Below are 23,937 nucleotides of genomic sequence, written 5' to 3' on the forward strand. Positions count from 1 at the left end.
TGCAATTAGAATTTATGAGATTAACAGTGGCGTTTCATTCATATGGGCTTTAAGACTGTATCTCACTAGGATACATCACCTACGGACATACTCACTGTTGCTGACTAACTCTCCATTCCTACTATAAATACCCTAGTGGAACAAGGACTGGCTTGGTCTTTACATTACAGTTTATGTTAAAAGTGAATCAAATAAATTACTTACTTCGCTCTGCTTTGTCTTTTTTGAACTGATAATAAATATCCGTGATGGAACATAGCAGAGCCTGCAGCCTTTCTGGACTAGAGTGACAAAAAGGAAGAATATGAGATATTTTATATATAACCTTAAGTACCTATTAATGAGTATTATGAACTACAACTTAATGTAGAATTCCATACATACTACAACAATTAATACAGTTACTCACTTTCTGTCTTTTGGATGCATGCCTTCCTGATTTGCCCAAGTGTCAGTCAGTAAACCACCAGGAGAAAGTTTGGTTTTGATATCTTGAAGACTAGTTTCTATTGTACCCTGAGAGCTGGAGAGCTACATAAGAGCAAGAAAGTTTAATCTTACCACTGGGTAAAGTGAAAAATTACTTGAGGCTGAAAACAGACTGAGCACATTAATACTGCAGACCCATTTGTTTCACTGACCTTCATTAAAGAAATATGCCCAATTATCTGCTTAGGCTTTGCTAAAAGCAGATAAAGCATGGTATTACAAAAGAAGCAATCATCTTTGATGCTGGCATTTCTGTTAGTTAATATAACAGTAAGTTTCTACCTTTCATATACTCCCTATTACTTTTACACTTGTTCTTTTAGTTTGTTAAGAATTCGTATAATGACTATCCAGATAATTCATACCTTTCTTTCTCTACAGTTCATACAACTGTGAAAATAAAAATGCACTTATCACCTTTTGCTTTTAGAATGAAGAACTTTATACTTGCTCCCAGGATACCAGTGTGTAAAGTTATTCTCAATGTTTCCTTACTTGTCTAGAAACGTGATGCAAATTTCAAAGCAGACCACTCTTAAGTGTGTTTGTGTATGTATCATTTCAGAAAGCCAATGAAGTAGCTTAAAAGTCTTTAAGGAAAGGGGAAAAAAAAACTGCAAAGTAAAATATATTTCATGGTTATAAATTTTTACTTGAGTATTTTAGAAAATGAGAATATATTTTCAGGAACTACTTATTATTTTCACTACACTGGGCTAATAAAAGGATTTACTCTGTTTTTGGAAAGGTATCCACATCTCAGTATGGGCATTTTAACAGCCCTTGGCGGTCTAGAAATTACTTTTAAAATTCAGAGTTGTTATTCACAGAAAAACCTGTGGTACTGTGTATTTGGCTTTTTCTTTAGAAACACCATTTTGAGAATGACACAAGCTTTGTAAGCTACTTACACGCAACAGTTTTGTGTGTATCTCTGAAATTTCATCCACTTCTGATGCTTCCATGTTGATCTGCATCAAATTCTCATACCTGGCCAGAGAAAAAAAGCATAGTTAACGAAAATAAATAAGCAGTGAATACACTCAAAATATTCCTTGAAACTAGAGTGTAACAATAACTACCTTTTCTTTTATATGAAATACAGTATCTGTTAAGCAGCAACCATGAAACACTGACAATCTTAAGTGGCCATTAATAATGGAAACATTTTAGCTATGAAAAAAATGTCCTCGAATTTTTTTCCTACATTTGAACTGTTAAGAAGTTTGAAACTTCCATTCCTGACTTTTGTTCTATTTTCATTACTTGTCCTCGACAGGCAGTGGAAAACTATTTCCTCTCATCAAATAATTTTTAAAAGGTTACCAAACTAAAGTTATTTAAAGTAGTCAATGACATACAACAAACTAATATTCCAGAGCACCACAATGCTCTTCTGTGGATACTTACTGGAAAGGCTGAGTTACCAAAACCTTAAAGGCCGGGTTAATAGCATCATCTGTTCATATTGATACTTTCTATATAACCATAGCTCAACTGCCAAATAAATACTTTGGGATGATACTTTCCCTGTTGAGTCTCATGCACATTTTATTTTTAAAAACACCATCCAAACCAGCTCAGCTGCTTTCAAAAAATATGTATTTTGCTCAAGTTCAATACTTTGTTTACTTTTTCAAATAAGAGCTTAGCATTGTCGTGCTTTGAAGGAAAGCCTTGAAAAGGGAGGACAAACAAGAGAACGTGTTCTTTGCTTATTCATAAAAGTCTTCTGAAATCAAATAAACTGAAAATCCTGCCCCTTTGTTAAGAGACTGAAAGACCATGTGCAAACACATAGCAAATTTCTGTCCGCATGATAACTACTCCAGTTCACAAGGGAACCTAATGTTTTTCAAGTTGCTGCTCTGAGATACTGCTGAATTCACTAGAATCACAAATCAGAACCTACAGCAGTTTCTTCTGAGTTCTAGGTGGCTTTCTTCCGTGGGGACCTGGCAGAATGCAGGAAGAAGCTCTCTGAACCAGAGACAGAGTGAACAAGAACCAGTCCCGTCAACTAGTGTAAACTGTCTTGAAGAACTTTGAGTTTAGATTACAGCCCTGATGATTTGTAATGAGGCTACACAAGTATACTGTTCTCTTGCTAGTTACCAACTTTGCTAGTTTCACTGTTGGTTTTGTGTTTGGGTTTTTTGTTGTTTTTGTTGTTTTGATTTGTTTGTTTGTTTTTCATTAAGCCAGCACCTTACAGCCCAGGTATGTTAGTTTATACATGTTTGGCATGCACACAGCAAATCTGACAAATCCTTGGGTCTCCATAATTACTACATAGAAGCTGTTCAATTCACACATGCATAGGAGCTGTGACATGGCTTAAGTCTATTGTCAAGTCTACTCTGCAAACCCAATGGCTCTACATGTGTGTGTTAATCATCTTGTGGGCATCTGCATTTTCAGAACAGCCTGGAAGCAAGTTTAGACAATCCTATGACCAAAAGGGCATTTAGGGGAGACTGGCAGTAGGTTGAACAGGAAAACAACTACCCACGGTAGAATCCTATAAAGAGCTGGGTTTTAAAATTTGCATAAGACGGCGTAAGAATAACACATTTTACAGATGGAGCTAATGCTAGTTTGTGGAAAGACTGAACAAAACACTGCAAGGACACTTTGGAAGTGGAAAAGAATGTGACTAAGAATTGGACATTGAGTGGGTCTCAGAAATGAAACAAAGACCGGGAGAGAGAAAAAACTAAACTTGGAGGAAGAATTCAATGGTGCAATCGCATCTCCCACAGACAGTGCTTCATTGAAAGAGGTCGGGCAGAAGAGTCTGACCACAAGGAAACATTTGCTTGCTTGGAATGGGAGACAAGAAATAAGTGTCTTCTGTGGTCTTTGAAAGTTGTTATTCTCCAACGCTAAAAGATACTAATTCTTTAGTTTCTTCTTAGTATAAATGTTGCCAGTTTTAAAGAAAGAGCTCTAAAAAACTTTCTATTATATAGATTGAAATGGATCCATAGCGGTAACAGTGTGATTCTGTGATACAGACCTCTGCCATTTGAATTAACCAAAATAGACAAAAATAACATAACAGTTAGGCACTTAAAAAAACGACAGAAGTAGAACTTTCTGTGCAGTTTACTTCTGGCACCCCTGTGTGCATGCATTGTGATCTAATGATATCCTAATGCAGCTTTGGGGGTTTTGGTACTTTTGTTTATTGTTCTTGTGTTTTTTTTTCTGCTGTATGTTACATTTCAACATTGAAATTCCTTCCATGCAGAAAATGCTACAGTCTTAAAGGCGTGAAAGGGGAAGTATTTTATGAAGGATGACTTTAATACACACACAAGCAAACTCAGTGACAAAAGCACTAAAGCACTAATGAAAGGAAAACTACTTGATTCTTTGTCCAGGCTTTACTACAGCTTCTAAAGTCAACACCACCAAATGACCTGAGTCAGAGAATAAAGGAGAAAAAAACCACATACAATTACTACTTAATAGGAATTATTTGCTCCAACTACGTTAAGCAGCAAAATTAATACCCTAATTTGAGTAAAATATATTACTAATTCTGCTTAAGTCATTGTCATCAGCAAATCCATGCTGATTCAAATTTAATTTTTATATGCAAAAACTCTGTAAATAAACATAGCTAAAATACTGCTCTCATTAAAGATGATAATGAAAAATCAGTGCATTTAGTGTAGTGCTTCTACTCACATTTTCTCAGCTTTCTCAATGTTTCTGCTGCAGAAATCCAGCCTGATGACAACCTCTGTCTTTTTATGAACCATTTCATTGTAATCATCCTTGATTATTTCACTAAAAAAAAAAAAAAAAAATGAAGCATTGGTCTGTAACAGAAGTATTCAACTGCCATCTTACCAGCAATCAGTAATACAACATACCTACAGTAATAACTGCTAGTAAGAATTGCTTTCAGTTAAGAGATGTATTAGTACAATCCCCATATAAAATTATCTTGTGCAAGCTGCATAATTGTACCTGCATGTTATCAGAGGTTAGACTTAATTTACCCACACAAGAAAGTGAATTTGCAAGTACCTAAACCTTATTGTCAGAGAAAAATATTTTTGATTCCTTAGTGACAGAAAGAAGGAAAAACTTCAGAAAGCCTAGTCATATTCAAGGAGTAAAGAAAACCTCCCAAGATCCTCAGAGATCACAGAATTATGTATTGATAATCAAGGCATATATCAATTAAAAAAAAAAAATAAATTCAGTCAATTGCTTACATTAGCCATCGTATTCCTTTTCGCATCAGCTCCTGGTAAAGTAGCAAAGAACAGGCAACTCTACAGGCATAACATACAATACCTGTTACTGCCTGGTGGAAAAAACCCAAACAACATTAGTAGCAATCTGGCATTCTCTTAACAATTGTTTCGAGTCAATTAATCACAACAAAGCAACACAGATTAATAAAAGAAAGAGCAATGTGAAGATGGTAGTTTAAAATGTGTAACTTCGCTCAAACTCTAGTCAGGAGATAACCAAACACTCATTATGGAGGCAGAGCTAAACATGGTAGTGAGTTTTTACGGTTATGCTGAAATATCTGTTAGGGGTGAAAATAAGTCTCTTATAAACAAAAATGACACCACTTACTCTCAGGATTTACTTTAATTTCTGGAAAGTCATAAGTACATTTCTTCAGTAGTTTAGGAATTAAACACATACATTAAAAGAAACTTGTAAAAAATGGCACAGTTTAAAATTTTAAGTATAGGGACTGTCTTCATTCACCTAATTCCACTTACAAGTTTGCTGCATTATTTAGAAGTGTGAACAAGGTGTCAGAAATTATAATTTACCATACTTTAAATAATTAATATCAGCTGATGACTTTCTGTTTATTAATTTTAAAGACTTATGATATTCAAAGAGACATACATTTTCAGGACTATCATGACTGAATACAAGGCTCTGCAGCAGCCAGGATTTTATAGGCATATTATAAATGGTGGTTAGAGTCAAAGCATGGCAATCCATACATTCAAGAGTTTTAGAAAAATGACCAAAAGAATGTAATATCCTCTATTTGTCTCCCATAGATTCTGAAAATTTGCAAGAGAGGCAACAGAAGTTCCACTCTTCTGCAGAGTCCTAGAGACTCCTCTCTATTGAGAGGAAGATGAAAGTTGTTTTTCTTATATTAAGTTTTGCACCATCACAGGGGATGTTATGAATCTTCTAGCTAACTTCAGGACTCCAAAGTGGCATGCTCCTTTCCCTAATCACTGAATTAAGCAGTAACAAAGCATCTGGACTTTAGAAGGCTTGGTTTTGGGTTCATTCTTTTTAAAAAAATACACAAATATATTTTGTGTACAAAGTATGGCTTTCATATACTTTTGGAGCCCTTGTTAACAAATACATTTCCATCAGTCAGAATCCTCACTAGCATATTAAAAATAGTTTAATTAACATTATTCATCTGAATATCAAGTAGCTTTCATTTCAGTATCATTATCTGAGACAGGTATATAAATTAAAATCATAATTACTCACTTTAGCCATACTGGCATCCCCATCCAAATCATAACGTTGATGTACTTTAGGAAGTAAAACTGAAACATAAAACAAACATCTGTATTTTCTTAATTTCGATAAGAGACTTCAAAAGTTCAAACTGTATCTCCTCCCCATCCTGTACACTGGTTTTATGTGTATCTACATGGATTTTCATCTAATCTGTTACTGCCAAGCCTTTTAATATTGCGTGGTTCTCATGCACACCTTCAAAACCAGCCTTTATCTTAAACTCTTTAAATAACTTAGTATCTTCAGCAAACTGTCCTTCACTTCCTTTTCCACTCATTTTTGAACGTGCTGCACAGCATAGACTTCATTCAGGTCTCCACTAGCAACCTCTCTCCACTGAAAAAGCCAACCATTTATTTCTGTTCTTCAGCCCTATGTTTGCCTGCATAGGAGACCATTCCCTCTTATCTCACTGCGGCTTAGTTTCCCTGGGACTTGTAAGGGCAGGACTTCACCAAATAGCTTTTTTAAACCTAGGGTAGCCTCTATCAGCTGAATGTCCTTTGTTTTCATGCTCACTGACTCCTTCAAAAAGCTATGACATAATATAAAGGCCCAGTTGATCCTTCCACAGTCAGCTCACCTACCCAGACTCTTCAGCACTTCTGTGTGAGTGTCAGCTGGCCCGGGCAGTCAGCATGTAGGACATACTGACAAAAGCAACACTGACCTCTCAGCTGGAAGCATATCCTCTATAAGCCTCTCAGTGATAAATAGGAATGCAAAAACTTCATTTCCTTTTTTTCTGTTATAGCATATGACCATCTAGGCAAAGGTAAGTTGTTAAAACCGCCTCTGTTAACTGAAAGACTAACCACATTTGTGACAAATTAAAAGAAAAAAAAAAAAAGCAAAACTTCAATTACCACTTGGTGAGTAATGGAACAAAGTAACCAGCTTTACATTACAATCTGTAATGTTCCTTTCTACTTGTTAAAAGTGTCATGCTTGAAAAACCACCACTACCTCTTAACGCACAAATGCTCAGGTTCACAGCACTATGAACATTACAAGCACCTACTGTTTCTGTAAAAATATGCTGGATACTCAGCATTTTTGAAGAAAATTGGACTGCATATTTAGAAATTCAGGTATCAACAGACAGAATTTTCAAACACTATTTCTAAGATACAACAGACATAAAATGATAATTAAATAACCCAAACTATTTACAAAACGTAAGAAAAGGGAAATGACTTTCATATACCTTCTTCATAGATTAATCCGACAATGTTCACAGCCTCCCTGCTTACTACAAAAATAGGATTCTCCTCAGTTGTTCTGGGGAAGTGCTGTGCCAACCTGCCAGGCTCTAGTATTAAACGCCGACCTTCATATATCAGTTCTTGATTCTGAGATGGTATTTTTGTCTGTTTGTAGACCAACTCATGAAATATAGCAGCTCTATAATACAAACAGTATATTCAGTAGTAGTCAGACTCACTACAATAGTTCAACAATTCAGCGTTTGTATTACTTAAATGAAAATCCCTTTTACTTCTGATTAATTAAGAACTGGTTTTAAACACATAGAATTTTACTTATAAGCAGAACAAAAAGCAGCACACTGCCTAAGGCTCCAGGTTGCTCTGTTACAAAAATAAATGCTATTTCCTGCAAATTATCAAACTCCCCTTTCTACCTCTGATTTTCCACCAAAGCATGCCTGTGTAAACAAACTTGCTTTGGCCTGAAGCCTGAAAGTCAATACAAACAGGCAACACCAGATGAGAGGAAGGAAGCATACTTTAGTTTTATCAGGCACACCCACTGCTCTAAAGGAGATGGGCTGTCTCTTCAAGAGAGAAGGCTGGTGCTTTACATGTCAAAAAGCATACAGTTAAATTCAGCTTGTAAACTAACAGCCATATTATCTCCAAAACAGCAGTGATAAGGAAGACCAAAGACACTTTGGTATTTTATTTCCAGCAATCAATGGATACAAGGCATAAGAACTTATAACAAACTTCCCCACCTCCAAAAAAGCCCCCACAACCCAATAAACAAACAAAGCCTCCCACAAAGGAGAAAAACCTTAAGGACACTAACAGGAAGGACCAGTCTGCCTCCTGTGCAGCACTAGTACATTGTCAGTTCTTAATACTACAGCTAGTATATAAACAATCATAAAGGTAAATAGTAATAAAATAGACTTTTAAAATAAAGTACAAAGAGCAGTTTGAGCCACAAGAAAGATTTATCTGCAAAAATAGTATTTGGGCTCTCTGAAAATATAAATGACAGAATAGAAAAATTGCAAAAGGCCAGAACTGTATTTATACATTTGGCAAAGTAACTGTATCTGTTTGCACATTAGAGAATAACGTATGCTCTGTATTATCTGTAATAAGGCAGAGAAAAGGCACTTATTTTTGTAGCAAGCTGTAAACCAGACTTTACAGCTTTTAACATCAGCACTTACTGACGATAAAGTGAAATCCATGTAACTCAGGATCCTAAGTTGTACCAATTACAACTTCAGAACCCCTGTGAGAGTTTTATGTCAGACACAGATGATGTACACATTTTGTATTCTTGAGAACAATAGAAGAAAAGAGAAAGTTGAACACAGTCTCTGGAAAACTACTTTGTAAATAAGCTTTACATACACAAATGTGGGATGAGTTGGTACCTGTTAAGAACACAAACACACTGTAACATATCAAGGACTAAGTCTGTGTTTTGTCACTGTTTAAAACCAAGTTTAAGATCAGTTGACTTTATCTTCAACGATTTTATTTTTTGTCAACAAGCTTCTACGCACTGAGACTACACAGGAGAATTACATGCTTTCACTTCCTCAGATACACCAGTACGGAAAGGCTACTGAATTTGTAACACTGGTGATCTGAGGTCATAGTACTGTTTGCCTGAATAAGAGCAAAATAATGAAAGAGAGAGAGAGAACACTCACGTATTATAGCTGTGAATATAAACTTTGTGCAAGGTCATCTGCTGTAGTGAAAAGATGTGGATTATGATTCGGTGCAGTATGTCACTTGTCTCTGCAAAGAACTGGTCAAATCCCCAGCACTTTTCCTGGTCCCCTTCAAGAATATTCGCAAGGACTGGTGTGAGCAGTACTTGCAGACCCCTAGAGGACACCAGGAAGAGATATAACAACTTGCATTTACTGGGATCTTTACACCTTGTAACTAATTTCAATTCTTCACTTGACTTGTCTCATGAATGCAAAGCTATTATCTCTTGAAGAACACTCCAGTGCTTGCTTATTTTCGTCTACTGAACAACAAAATGTTCAATAGCAATGTCCATTGTTTTTCATTAATACACATACTTTATCACCCTCCTTTTCAGGCTCAATATTATTAAATTTTTTTTCTTGGTATTTGATGATTTTTACATTGGAAAAATTACATTCAATTTAAAAAGTCTACATTGTAGAGTTAAGGTCACCTTCTACCACTGCTGGGAAGCAGTCTTTTACCCAGTTCACCCCACACACTTACCACAGCTTTTCACTTTGAAGCAAGCTACTGCCATTTATGATTTGCTGGCCTAGCTGCTCATGTGAGCACACTGGGTTGCTTTCAATCAAAATCAGCTGGGTTAGCAAAGACCCATTATTTAAATTGTCAACTCTAACAGAATTCATCCTGACTGAGATGGGGCTAAGTACTCCACATGTCCAGCTCAACTGCTGCAAAGAAAAATGTGCAACTATTGCCTTACAGCCATTACTTTTTTAGGAGAAAGGCCAGCTTAAATTTCTTGTATTTCCACTCTGAGAGTCTGAATTGCAAGAAACTTCATGGAACCTACTTGTGTGTTACAATGAAAAATTTCTTCAAAGTCTTAACATTACATACATGTCAAACCTCAATCTAGTGGTAAAACTGGTAACAGTTTGAAGCAAGCTCCAGTGGTTTACAAGCACACTGATAGCCCCATTAGAGACCAGTGGATGCTGTGCTCAGACTCACTTTAGTACGAAACTTGTAACAATAAATATTGTTTAAATGCTGTAAATGGTTGTTTAATGAAAAAAATCTACTGTGCTATTTCAAGAACTTCAATTATATGGAATAAGCAGAGGAAACAACCAAGCAGTATCACAAAAAATATATATAAATTGCAAGTTCTACACATTCTAAACTAATGAATTGATATAAACCAGACTTTTACTCTATACGCCTTATGGATCTACATATTTAGCTTTCAGAAGAGTTTGTTTCTAAAGTCTGTTCACATAACAATTTCTTTCTCCCTTTACCATGAAAGAGTAGTAGCTTTAAAGTACTGAAGAAGTGTCAGGAAGATAAATAGGTAAATGGGTTATGAGAGGTGCCTTCAAGATCATACTGAGAATAGATCTTCCATGGCTTTTCCTATTGAGTATTATGACACATGAAACAAAAATCTGATGTTAAAAAAAATTTAAAAGATACTATAAGAATATGTTAATATATGTTAGTATGCATATGATTTTCTTTCTGGAAAAAAATGCAAGTTCTGACCTGTCTTTTCTTACAATTTCCTTCTTACTACCTAATTGTTGTGGTTTGGACCTGATCAGCAACCAACCACCGCAGCTGGTCACCCTCCCTTCCCCCTCCCCACCTGGGAATGGGGGAGGGGATTAGAGGGGTGAAGGGAGACTCGCAGGCTGAGATAGGAACAGTTTAATAATGGCAATAAAACGAGAACAATAACGATGATAGGGGAAAACAAAAAGAAATATATAAACAGGCAATGCACAATGTAATTGCTCACCACCCGCTGACCAATCCCCAGCCCGTTCCCGGCCAGCGACCCCGAGATACCAAGGTCCCACAGCCGCAATCCCGGAAGAGAGAGAGAGAGAGAGAGAGAGAGAGCTCCTTCCCAACCACCCCTCCTCTATACAGTGAGCATGACGTTCCATGATATGGAATATTTCACTGGCCAGTTAGGGTCAGGTGCTCAGGCCGTGCTCCTTCCCTGCTCCCTGTGCCCTTGCGCACGGGCAGGACATGGGGAGTCAGAGAGTCCTTGAAGTCTCGGTAGCAGCTGAAAACACCAGTGTGCTACCAGCATTCTTCCCATACCAAACCCAAAGCTAAATCCAAAACACAGCACTCATCTAGTCCCTGAAAAGGAATATTAACTCTATTTCAGCCCAAACTAAGACACTAATCTTTGTCATATCTGAAGTCATGTTCTTGCAAGAAAGGAGGGCCATCAATTCAGCTTACTAAATCTTCATACTCTTTCCTGAGGGTGGAGAAAATATAGTAACAATCTTTCTTCTACTCATACCAGATTCTCAGGTGTTCATTTGTAAATTAGCAGACATTTGGACAGATGGGAAGTAAAAACACTTGACTAACTAACAGTAGACTGTACCGATCTACTGAAGAGTTCAAAGAAAACAACAGCAAGTCAGATCTCTGTTCCAAAGACACAATCCTGAGAGAATAACTGGAAAATCCCAGCCACGCAGCATTGAAACATTTTGTGAGAAGTTCAAACTTACTTTGAAAGACTACAAGAAACAGGCATCTCCCAACTCCACTCAATTGGTCCATTTTCTGACTTCTGTATTCCAGAAATAGCACCAGAAGGCTTTCCAGTGATTATTTTATACCTGTGATACATGATAAAAATAATAGAGACTTCAACTACTACGTCTTATGTATACATAGGTCTCATAACTAATCCTCAAAAAGGTATCAATAATATAAATCTAGACAACAGCTTGGCCTAAATTTGTAGGTGGTGCAATAATGAAGAAGCTTACTTATAAGCTGACAGAGAGAGGTGCTAAAATAGTAAACAATGAAAAGGAAACACTTTGGGCTATGTTGGAGAAGCAATTTTGTCTACTTCAGGTTAGGGAAAAATTTAGGAGGGATTTCAGGCATCACTGAAGGAAGCTGAGATTTTTTCACCAGTGTTAATTAATCAAAGTCAGATTTTTCAAGGCAGATCAATTTAGGCATTTACATGACTAACTTTTAGCATGTTCCATGCCAAGACATGACTTTTAGCCACCACAAAGTCACCTGGGGACAAAGAAGGAACAGGAAGTGGGCTTTGAGAAATTACTTTAACCTGGTGACATCTAGCAATTTGGATACAATCTGACATTGTCTAAATTTGTACTGAGCAGGCTAGTATTTCTCGAATTTCTCATAAAACGAATCAGGAATAATAGGCTTTTTGCAACAGAAAATTTGAGTTGCGCTTTCTCTTTTTGGACGATGAAGTATCTACAAAACATACATTCCTTGCTTATCTCTAAAGCACATACAACAAGAAGAATGCCTGTGAGATAAACACAAGATGGGCGGTTCCTTAAAATATGAAAGTTGGAGCCAGCTTTGCAAGGAGTGCCAGAACAGAGATGTTATTGGCCTATTAGAGTTCCCAAGTATCACCTTGCTTTATTTTTTGAACAGAACACACAGAAAAACAACAAAATAAAGCTAGACTAAGATGAAACAGGAACCAATTCCAACCAGCACATCATAGACTCAACTTCTTTTTCCCATTCAGGAGCTACCCCTGTTATCTGCAGCCACAGTCGACAACTATGCTACTCAAAAAATGTCAGTCTCGTGGGTAGTGCATGTACTTCAAGACTGACTGGGAAGACAATCATTTAGAGGACAACAAAAATTTGCAGCACTGAAAACGCATTTCAGAAAACCATAATTCTGCCTGAATATCCAAGTTATTGGATATTCACTGACTCGCCAGTGAGTAGGCAGGGGGCAGGCAAGAAGTTGGAAGGGGACACAGTCAGGACAGTTGATCCCAAGAGATATTCCATACCATATGCCATCATGCTCAGCAATAAAAGCTGGGGTGGGGAAATTTGCCAGGGTGGCAGCTGGTCAAATACTGACTGGGCATCAGTTGGATAGTGGTAAGCAATTTGGGATTTTTTGCATCACTTGTTTTTCTTGGTTTTGTTTTCCTTTGGGTTTAGAGGTAGGTTTTTTTGGTGGTGGTGGTTTTTGCTTTTTTACTTATTAAGGTATCTTTGTCTCAAATCATGAGTTTTTGCACTTTTACCCTTCCAATTCTCTTCCCCATCCCACTACGGGGCAGCAAGTGAACAGCTGTGTGGTACTCAGCTGACTACTGGGGTTAAATCACAACAAAGTTAAAGAACATTTTTCCTTAAATATTTTCACTATTTTAATGTTTAGTATATGTAAGATTTCTTGATAAAAGTATTTCATGAACTGACTTAATTTACAAACAGACAAAATTCTCCTTCTAAATTACCTACATCACTTCCTTGTTTCTACGAGGTCCTTCAAAGGGTCGGAAAGGCAAACTCCCTGTTGCAGCATGGTAAAAGGTCACCCCTATGCTCCACAGATCAACTGTTGCTCCATACTTTTTCTGATGCTCCTTCCTCAAAACTGCTCGCTCATACATATCAGGATGCTAAAGAGAAAAAAAAACAGGAAAAAAACAAAGTTAGCACTGCTTTATGAACAATATAAAGAACAAAACACCAATCTATCATTTAACAAGGTCATTTGTCATTCTAAACTTTCAGCTCTTTAATCAAAACGCAAAGTTAGCTTGTATCATAGAATTTGCTTAAGTTATTCTGACAGAATATCGCGGAAGTGTTCCTAGGTATGATAACCACTTTTAATAAAGGTTTGCAAAAAGTGTTTTAAAATTTAGCTAAAGATTGCCTACTAGAATTAAACACCACTAAAGAAGAGCAGAAAGCCAGTATACCTCCAGGTGATTTTGAAACAGAAACCAAATTGGAAAAAGTTCCATAGCAGAGGAGAATACCAGTTATGATACTACATGTGGAAAACATGGCAGGAAGAAAATTATGCCTAAGATGATGCTATTGATGCTTTTCTGCCTGACTCTCATTGGTTAACTAAGATGTCAAGTGAATCTTAACTACACCTAACATCATCCACACAGCTCAAATATTAACTGAAAAATATCGACAGAGATAAAGGCATGACATTCATAACTAAAATACTGATGTTCTTCCTTTCACAAAAGGCAACAGTGGAACTTGGAACCTATTTAAAGGCTACTGTGCTCAGATCAGCAGGAGAATTGGCATTACCCAAGGCAAAAAAGGTGGAAAGTTATAAAAACAATTAATACAAAGTTTTAAAATACTAATTCTCAACCGTCCAACCTTCACCTATTCAACTCTCATCACAAAGGGCCCCGGGTTTCAAGCACTTCTTCAACAGAAAGTAAAATCATATGGGCTTACTAAATACTCCTCTGTGCCATAGAGAGAAACAAATTGTTCATCATCTTCAAGTTCCCTTGCAGCACCAAAATCTGTAAGTTTGTAAACAGACTGACCATCTTCACCTATGACACGCATTATATTGCCTGGTTTGATGTCGCGATGCACTATTCCATTCTCCCGGAGATGATTCATCCCAGCCACTTCAACAAAACAAACAAACAAACAAACAAATACAACAGAATTTATGTATACATCTTGACACAGACTGCACAAGCACTGAATTGTAGCTGAGGCTAGGAAGACATATGTGTTTACTTTCTCTTTGGGAAATGGGAATGAGAAGGGACACTCAATTAACAAAAAGACCAGGACTAGAGACTATTCTAAGCATTTTTGCCTTTTTTTCTTTCAAACAGCTAAATTACAGTATTTCCTGCTCTCAGCAACATCTTTCACATAAAGTAATGGAGGAAAATTTTGTAACATGCAGACACAGGTAAACTTCATTATTTTCTAATTTATTCTTCTGTCATTAATGATCACCAGGAATTAGTTCAACATGTGTCAAAAAAATCTTGAAACAAACAAAAAAGAATTATAGCAATGCTTTAAACAGAAATGGCTTCTTAATGCAGCTATCTAGAGCAATATAGACATACATAAAAAATGTGACTCCATATGACCACGTTAATTTGTTCAGTTAGTTGACAGCCATTCAAATTCCTTGCCTCTTGCTGTTTTAAGATAAACAAAACAAGTATGAGTTTGTTTCAGTCAATGAATTAGACTATAAAGCAAAGTCTACATACCCACATCTCTCAAAACAATTAAGAACTCAGATTCTGGCAAACCAAAGGCATTAGATGGCTCCTCTAAAACTGTATACAAACTCCCACATGGACAAAATTCCATAACTAGTACTTTGTGTCTAGTTGTTGTCTGGAAAAAAATTAAAAAAGATGAGTCTGTGACTACTGTGAAAACAATGTCAGAAATTACATATAAGCACAATATCTTACTTTAAAAAAAAATCTGTAGCTAGATCATAAATCCCATTCTGGTGATCTTCTTCAAAAGAAGCGCATGTGAATTTTTATATTTTCATATATTCTAACTTGGAAAGGGGGAAAAAATTAAGAAAGCCTCAAGTTCTAGGCACTTAGAGGGTTGACAGTAGTATTGATAGGTGAACAAATGAGAAACCACAGCACACAAGAGCAGAGAGAAGCAACTGTCCTTCGCTCTTTACTGATCTCAGCATCTGGGTCATTTCAACTGATCAGTCTCAGTTTCAGCACAACTACTGCAATTCATACTAGCATATAGTTCTACATGTCCTATGTCATTATTTTAGTTGGTCGCAAAGCAAAAGCATAAAATTGTCAGGATTACTAAAACCCTTCCACCTATCAGTATGTATTAAATATTCATACATGTAGATAGCTTAAAAATCATAATTCTTGATAACGTTTAGGACAGTGGCTTCTTGAGACGGCTGTGAAGAATCATAACCTGTGCCTAAACACTGAAAGCAAGCATAGTCTTTCAACAACAACAGCAAAAGAAAGAAAAACAAAAAACAGTGGTGGTTGGGTCAGAGTATTTATATTGTCATATATGTTATCATTCTTTAGGAATGTAACTTTATAGTTAAGGATAAACAAAAAGACAGTTACTGCGGTTACTGCCATGCATCTCAGATCATAACTACAACAGCTCATTACCTCTTCTTCAATGGCAAACAATTTGACAATGTTCTTATGATTTAGTTTCTTCAATACTTCAAACTCTCGCATCTGAACATCCACAGGACGAAGGAAACTTATACTGTTAAATACTTTGACAGCGTATAAATCCCCAGTTTTCTGTTCAAAACAAACAAATGACTAATCAAACAGAAGCATAAGATTGTAAATGTACACATACTCATTATCCAAGCATTTCAAGACCTTCTGTTGTGCATACAAGCATAGCCAGATTAGAAATAGTTCAAAATAGTATTTTGTATTAAAATGGAAATTAAGATTCTACTAAAAAAATGATGTATATATTAGTTTAGTTTAATACAGACTCGAAGCAAACAGATTAGCAGAATGGAAACTCAATGTTAGCCTACAAAATCTAAGTGCTTTAAAAAAAAAAAATAGCATAAGAAAGGCTACATATTTAAGAATGGCCCATAAACTTAGCTGAAAAACTAAAGAGGTAAAAGAGGTAAGCCACTTGCACAAATCACTAAGAGACACACACGCACTACAGTTGAGAATCTTGGTTTGCTCAAGTTAAGAGACAGCTTTCAGAAGCTGAACACTGTTTTTCTTTTCTTTACTGTTCTGTTTATACTGATAAAGCAGTGTATTTTTTTCCAAAGACAGTGTTGAGCACTATGTACCACTCATACAAAATCCTGAAGCAATTTAAACACACGTAAGTGACAGGAACACAGTCATGTGCTTAATCAGAGATTTAAGTTCTCAAGTGAGACTAAGCTCTTAAGTTCTCAAGTGAGACTAAGCTCAGGCACCCGCACTGCCAGCTGAGAGTGCAACTCCTGTACCTCTCAGGGCGAAGCAGTCTTGTGTGTGACAGATTCTTTCTAAGGACAAAGCCTTGCTGTGCTTAAACTAGGTGTGTTGTACAGCACGCTTATAGGTACTACCAGTGCCCTAGCAAAAGCTTTCTTCTGTTGACAAGGAGCTGCAGGTCATGCGCTCAGACTAGTGAGGTGATGAGAGGTGCAACCACAAAACCAGAAGCTCTACAGGGGAATCATTCCATGCTGAAATTCACTCACCCAGAAAAGCACATTAACTGCTAAGTTATTGCTTAGCGTTGCTTCACGGTTAAATGTAGAGCATAGAAAACTCTGTATTGTATATATAACTTCTTATTGATTTCACACAGACTGTCGTTACTACAAGAGAACATTACTTTCACGACTAGGCTTATCTTAATTTTGTGCGACGTACCATGAAATTCATAGGAATAAAATGATCTACATAAGTAAGGTCATTTTAGCCCCTCCCTCAGGTTGCAACATACACATTAGTATATCATCTACACAGCAAAACTGCTCAAAGATATACTATTTTGTATTGATTACTCAAGGCATGTTACCAAAAAGATGGTGTCCTAGACATGTAGGAAGCATTGGCTTACGGACAAAGACTAACAGCAACTTCACCCAATATGACAGTGTTAAGAGTATTTCACTTAGAGTACAAAAATCATAACAATCACAAAAAATGGGCTTTAAAAGAAAAGGGAAAAACTATGAAAACAGAATTTAACAAAGACAAAAATAACATATCATGTAATAAAAACTGCTGATAAGACTTTTATTCCTATTTAAATTCCGAATGAGTAATTTTTCCATAAAACTGAAGAATGGAAGAATGAAGAATTAACTAGTATTTTACAAGGACAAACAGTACAATATTAAAATCAAATACTCTGAACTACATAGAACTCTAATTCAATGGATGAATATTCAAAATTACAAACTAAGCATGAATAGTTACAAAAATATATTTGCCTTTGGCCTAAATCTTGAACAGTTTTTGGCTGATTTCATGACACTACTCACATATGAAAAAAATTCAGTTTTACATGTTACTCAGATTAGTATTTTCTCACAAACCTTATGTCGTCCCCGGAAAACATTTGCAGTAGCTCCCTGTCCTAGAATGTCAGACAACAGCCAGAGGTAATTTGAAGTGCTCTGCATCTTTGCTCTTTGATTAGACAGTTTTACTTTTCACCTTAAAAACAAAAGGTTAAATATACTGAATTATAATTTAGTAAAATACATGAAAGGAACTTATTTTAAATCGAAGGAAAAAAAAAAAAAAACAGCAAAACAAAACATCACAACCACGACGCCAAAGACATACAGAAACAATTAAGAACCACCGAGTAGAGGAATAAGAGGTGAAACAAGGAAACAAAAACAAGCTCAACAATGAAAATCAATGCCATAGACACAACACCTCTCTGCATCTGAGGTCTTTACTTCTCAGACTTTGAAAAATCAACTGGAAAAGTGAAAGTTTTATAATCCCTTTTCTGTTGTACACAGGTGTTTAAATGAAACAGTAGCAAAAACTATAGGAAAGAGTCAAAACCACATGAAAATAAGCAAGAACTGTAATTGAATTCCATTATTTGATATATATGCCAAAGAACAAACATTAGAGGTAATGGCAGATACATATACAGGTCTTTTAGATCACTCTGGCTCTGGAAATTGCACTTCAGTATAACTGTAAAGGAACTGGACTAACTACTTACAAGAAGCTATTTCTACATGAGCTAGATGAAAGTCACAAGTAACACAAGTATTCTCAGCTACTTGCTAGAACCACCAATTACTACTGGAAGAAATTAAGTGACATTTCTCTCATTTCTAGAATTTCACATTTGGTATGTCACCTAGTTTCTAGAGAGACAGCCTGGCTTTCCCACCCTTCTTTGAATGTAAACTGTCAGATACTCGGGTCTTCACCATCTCAAAAGAAAAAAAAAAAAAGTTTGATTAAATTAAAACTATTAAAAAAAAACATTAGAACTGCCAGATTTTCCCCCTTGCCAAAACAACAGGAGCTGCAGATAAATAACCTTACCTTTTTGGTTTAATTAAAGCACTGATTTTGCCATTCTGTCTAGTGAAAGGCTCTAAGATCAAAGATGTAGCTTCCTGGATCTAAAGAATCTTAAGAGCAAAACAGCAACTGGACCAGGGGAAGGTCCTACAGCAGCCGCCTTTCCTCACAGCCTGCATCTGCCTGCATTAACAGACAAGAAACAGCGAACTGATACTCAAAAGAAACAAAAAAGCCTTTCCTGTAAGTACTGTAACAAGAGGTCTGACAGGATTTCCTCTGTGTGTTTATTACAGTGGAGTGGTTGCCGCTTTTTGGGAGCTCCCTGGAGCACAAGGTGACACCTTGTGAGGCCAGAAGCCTTGCACTGCAGGAGAGGGGAAGATGCCCCCCGCCAGCCACCGCAGCACCAGTGGCTCGTCCCGCGCCAGCAGCCCCCTGAAGCACCCGCCACCACACCGCTCCCGGCCGTACCCGTGCCACAAGGAGACAGAAGCTCTCTTGTGACTTTGAACACACTTCCCTACACTCGGCGACTGCAGGTTTCATACTTTCATTTAGCTGTCCGCTCATGTAAGATGTGGACTTTCCTGCAAAGCTGTCCCAAAACATCCAGGCCATGACACGTAGCATACAGACCTCAACGACACAATGCAAAGACCTGACATTACTCTAAACTAAATTTCGCTTCACGCAGCAACACCGTTTTTAAAATCTAGGTAAAGTTTTTAATGCCGAGAGAAGAGAAGGAAGGTTTTATATCAAATCGGAACCAAAATAACCCCACCACCACACTACAAGCCCTCACAGTTCTCAGTTAACTCTGGCAAGACAATTTGCAATAGTAGAATAAGATAACTTCTCCCAGCTGGCAATTACTGTAGATGTCAGAGAGCTATCTATGATGCAAACACATAAGGTAAGGAAGAAGTCCGTAAGGAAATAATGCATAGCCCACTCTGTAAACCATTCGTAAAATTTCTGAATTAAAAAATTCCTCCTAATTCAAACTCTGCTTGTAACACGCCAGCTGGCACATTACGGGTAAACATGTATTTTGTAATTTATTTCAAGGCAACATTCATTAGACTCATACCAAGACACAAAAACATAATGAATCCTAAGCAGACAGCAAGTACGCAGAAGGATCAAGAAAACACAGTTTCTTCACTGATGTCTATTCAAATACTAAAAAATTTAGCAGCCTATTAGAGACTATATATTATTATGTCGCCTGAAGTGATAAAAATGAGGTAGCTTATGTATGAGATCAGCTCTCTTCCTTTACCTTCTTACTTTCTAATTAAATTTGCATGAAGGTCAGTGGGTGAAAACAAAACAAAAGGAAAGTCTGTGACAGATGAGCTTGAATATCATTCAATGAATTTGAGGAAAAAAAAAAAAAAAACACCAAGAAGTCACTAATTGGTTCTCAAGGTCTGGGTTTTTTCATTTGTAACACTACAGATATAATTATGTCAGTATTAATCCCAGGGTACATATCCTGTGCCAAACCCAAGTCAGCGTTGCACTATTACACTTTTTTCGTAAAAATAGTATTTTTATAATAATAACGAAGTCTACATTCTTTTGGAAGTCTTCACTTTTAAGGCATAAAATCTCATTCAGTTTTAATTTTACTTTCAAACTATAATAACTTGATTCAATAAATTATATAATGCGTTCTATAGACTTCCTTTGATTCAATACCTTTTACTTCTTAGACTGATACAGAATCAATCTCTGCTAAACACTCAGCATGCTGAGTTTTCTTTTCATATCTTCCATTATCTTCCTAAATCAATTCACTGAGAGTTTCGTATTAAAAAAAAAAAAATAATACCTCTAACTGTACAATTGGTCCTGTCACTAGATTTAATGCTGAACTTTCTCTTTCTTCACATCTCATTTATGGTCATTACATCTGATACTAGATTAGTCAGCTTTAGATATATGTGAGGAACTTCTATCTCTTCTACCAGCAGTTTCATTTATTGTCCACCATGACTCATTAGCATTTCAAGGATTTAGGGCCTGCTTTTTGGTTGGTTTGGGGTTTTTAAAATATTTTTCTGCTTCTGGTGATGCTACTACTTCTTTATTTGTCAGGGGTGATTGTAACAGAAAAGACTGCATTGTTAATGTGATTTTTTTTTAAGAAACTCCCAATGCTTTGAAGCAGTAGTAGTGACTGCTTCTAATTAAAACTAAGTTTGCTGTTACCTCAGGCACATGGGATAAGCACATCCAGCAGGTACTTCCCCTGTCCCCTGTTAACAGCTGCAACGTACAAGTTTGCCAGGCAAGTCGGGACAGACGATGAAGTGAAGGCTTTTTCTATCTACAGGCAAGATCCTATATGCCACCAAAGCCAACAGGCAAGGTGCTGAGGTTTCAGATAAATGTTACGTTAGCATTATACAGTCTGGTAAATACAAAGGTTTTGTACTTTTATGTATATCCTCTCATTGCCTAGAAAAGATGTTTCTCCCCCCAGAATTCCTGCTTCCTATCTCTGCTTTCTTCACCCAACCTCCTTCCAGGAGTTTCCAGTCCAACAGCTAGTATCTGAATTATCAAAATACCCTGCCCTGGGCCACACAAGGTGCTGCTTGAACCCGTACAAAGCAGCACGCGTTCCCAAAGGCCCACAAAAGAAACAGCAAGCCTGGCTCCGGTGCTGCTCATCCCCACTGCTCTCGGCGTTTCCAGGCTGTAACGGGGAAAGAGGACTCGGCCTCTGACAGGGACGGCAGCTCCTGGGAAGCCACGGCCACGCCTGAGCGACCCAGGCAGCTCCACGCTCAGGAACGCGGGGTACAGAGGGGCGCCCTCCACAACAGGCCGTCCTTCCGGAGGTAAGAGTTTAACAACTTCTACAGCCACGAAGGCGATGCCACTACCTGAGGAAACCCTTATACATGCCCCTGGTAAACATAGGCTTCGCTTGGCTTTTTTTTTTTTTTTTGGGGTGGGGTGGGGTGTTCTTTTCCCTTCCAGTTACTGAAGGAACTTTGACAGGTCGCTTCAGCTGCGACCTGCCGACATTCACGAGGACCAAAGTCCCGGGCGCGGGGGCACGGGACGAGCCCCGGGCACACCGCCGAGGCCGCAGGCCGGCCACCCCCTCGACCCCCCACCCCCGCGCCGGCCGGGGCCTGGACAGCCGGGCCCGCCACCGCCTCGGAGGGGCTCCGCCGCCGCCCGCGACCCCGCCTCGGGAAGCGGCAGCTCCCGGGAAGGCCCCGCCGCCGCCCCGGGAAACCGAAACCACCTCAGCGCGGAGGCGAAGCGGCTCCCTCCGCGCCGCTGCCCACCACCTCGGCTCGGCTCCACACGGCCTCCCCCCCCCCCCCCCCAACTCATCTACCCCACCCCGCCCCGCCCCGGCCAGCCCACCGGCCCCGGCCCCACGCACCGAGCCGCCTCTCGCCCTGCCTGCCCAGCGCCCCGGCCGCTTCCGGCTTCCTGCAGCGGCCCCGGGGAGGCGGGGCGGCAGAAGCACCGCCTCGGCCGCCCCCAGCCCTTCCCCGCCCGGAGGGGACGGGGGGCGGGGGCGGTCGCAGCCGCCGCCCGCGCTGTGAGGGAGCGGCGGCGGTCCGTGAGGTGAGAGGGCCGGGAAGCAGGGAAACATCTGGGAAGGATGGAGAAGTGGAACTAGGACGTTCCTTAAAAGCGGTCACTCGGCGTGTTTGGGCTGGTGCGGCGTTCAAAACGAGCTCAGATCGGTTCCGGGGAGGATTTCCCTGGTGATTTTTTTGCTGCGTAACCGCTTCGGCGGCCGTTTCGGCTCTTCGCCCCCCTCCCGGGGCAGGGCTGCCGGTCTCCCCGCGGCCCGGTAACCATTCAGCCTTACACTGCGCTGTGTCAGCCTCGCCTCACGGGCTGCTTCTGCTTTTGCAGGGGATATCCAGGATAAATGCTTCCCCGCTCCGTGTCATTTCTCTCAGCTTCACCCTTCTTAAACATCACGAAGTCCTGGTATTTTTCATACATTTGTGCTCTCGCTTATTTTTTACTTAAATGTCTTAAACTTCCTGACTGATGTACATTTTTTTTTTGTCTGATAATGTTGCTATTCTAATAAATGGTCTGTATAGCTTGTATAAGGGAAAATACTGATAACTTTATGCATAAATTATAATGTAATTTAAACATAATTATACTGGTAAAATAGTCAAAATAATTTCTCCCCCTCCTCCAAGCCTCCTGTTTTTGACCATCTGCATTTCTTGTTTGAAATTACCATCTTCCTGAATCTTACCTTTCTTAAGCTTTATCACAAGTCCAAACTTCCATTGGTTCAACTTGTTACAGGGCACTAAGCTTGTACCAAAATTCTGCTTAGTGAAACTCATAAATTGATACATTTGTTGCTCTTAATAAAAATGTGTAATTTATATTCCCTGATTGTTGGCATATGAGCATTATTTTGTAATGCTTCTGCATTATAGAGGGAATAGTTCCCCACCACATTTGTCTTCTGTCCTTGCATCTTTCAAAATGCTGCAGCGCTCTTCAGAAGTTACGTGGTTTATTTCTGCTACCCTCTCCTCAGCATTGCAAGCCTTTTTTTTTTTTTTTTGTTCATCAGGGAGATACCAACGAGTCAGTTTTGTCTTCTTCAGAAATATTCATCATATCATTCATATGTACTTTAGCAAAAGCCCTCTCAAAATCAGGAAAACACCAGTGAATTTTACTTTGTATCTTGAACGTGTACTTGCTTCCACTTGTGAATAAAACCAAGCTATTGGCTCAGCATGGTGATGCTTTTTGGAACTGGCCATTTTAAATCATAGTCTCATTCAGACTGGATGGGACTTCGGGAGGTCTCTGGTCCAACCACCTGCTCAAAGCAAGGTCAGTGCTGACTTCAGACCAGGTTCCCCAGGACTTTGTTCGCTTAAGACCTAGAGTATCTCAGCTCCAATGTCACCCTGCCCCTTGGGCTGGCCACCGAGCACCCTCACTGCAGTGAGCAGCCCACGTGCTTTCCCAGGTCTTGAATCAATGAAGATGATTCATATGGTTCGCGTGATTCAAATTGTCCATTTTCTTATGGTATATTTGTAACATAATCAGTGATCCTTATGCAAGGAGGATCTT

At 38.5% G+C, this 23,937-nt stretch overlaps 1 protein-coding gene across 2 annotated transcripts in view; it reads right to left on the reverse strand.

The window, feature by feature from the left end:
• Positions 1-23,328, reverse strand: part of TBK1 (TANK binding kinase 1) — a 31,116-nt gene extending 7,788 nt beyond the window's left edge. The window contains exons 1-15 of one of the 2 annotated variants that reach the window (XM_032999866.2): positions 22,247-23,328; positions 17,868-17,988; positions 15,952-16,092; positions 15,037-15,166; positions 14,246-14,427; positions 13,271-13,431; positions 11,507-11,617; positions 8,945-9,124; positions 7,238-7,434; positions 5,998-6,056; positions 4,722-4,813; positions 4,186-4,287; positions 1,401-1,479; positions 410-531; positions 205-281 (exon numbers count right to left, since the gene is read on the reverse strand). In XM_032999866.2, the coding sequence (XP_032855757.2) occupies positions 205-281; positions 410-531; positions 1,401-1,479; positions 4,186-4,287; positions 4,722-4,813; positions 5,998-6,056; positions 7,238-7,434; positions 8,945-9,124; positions 11,507-11,617; positions 13,271-13,431; positions 14,246-14,427; positions 15,037-15,166; positions 15,952-16,092; positions 17,868-17,954 (1,720 nt within the window). In that variant the 5' untranslated portion in view covers positions 17,955-17,988; positions 22,247-23,328. Of the gene's footprint in view, positions 1-204; positions 282-409; positions 532-1,400; positions 1,480-4,185; positions 4,288-4,721; positions 4,814-5,997; positions 6,057-7,237; positions 7,435-8,944; positions 9,125-11,506; positions 11,618-13,270; positions 13,432-14,245; positions 14,428-15,036; positions 15,167-15,951; positions 16,093-17,867; positions 17,989-18,849; positions 18,977-22,246 lie in introns of those variants that run through there. The other variant, XM_032999867.2, reaches the window with a different exon arrangement.
• Between the last annotated feature and the right edge of the window lie 609 nt (positions 23,329-23,937).

This window comes from Tyto alba, unplaced genomic scaffold, assembly GCF_018691265.1.
Source record: "Tyto alba isolate M040663 unplaced genomic scaffold, T.alba_DEE_v4.0 Super-Scaffold_2, whole genome shotgun sequence".
Classification (NCBI taxonomy): Eukaryota; Metazoa; Chordata; class Aves; order Strigiformes; family Tytonidae; genus Tyto; species Tyto alba.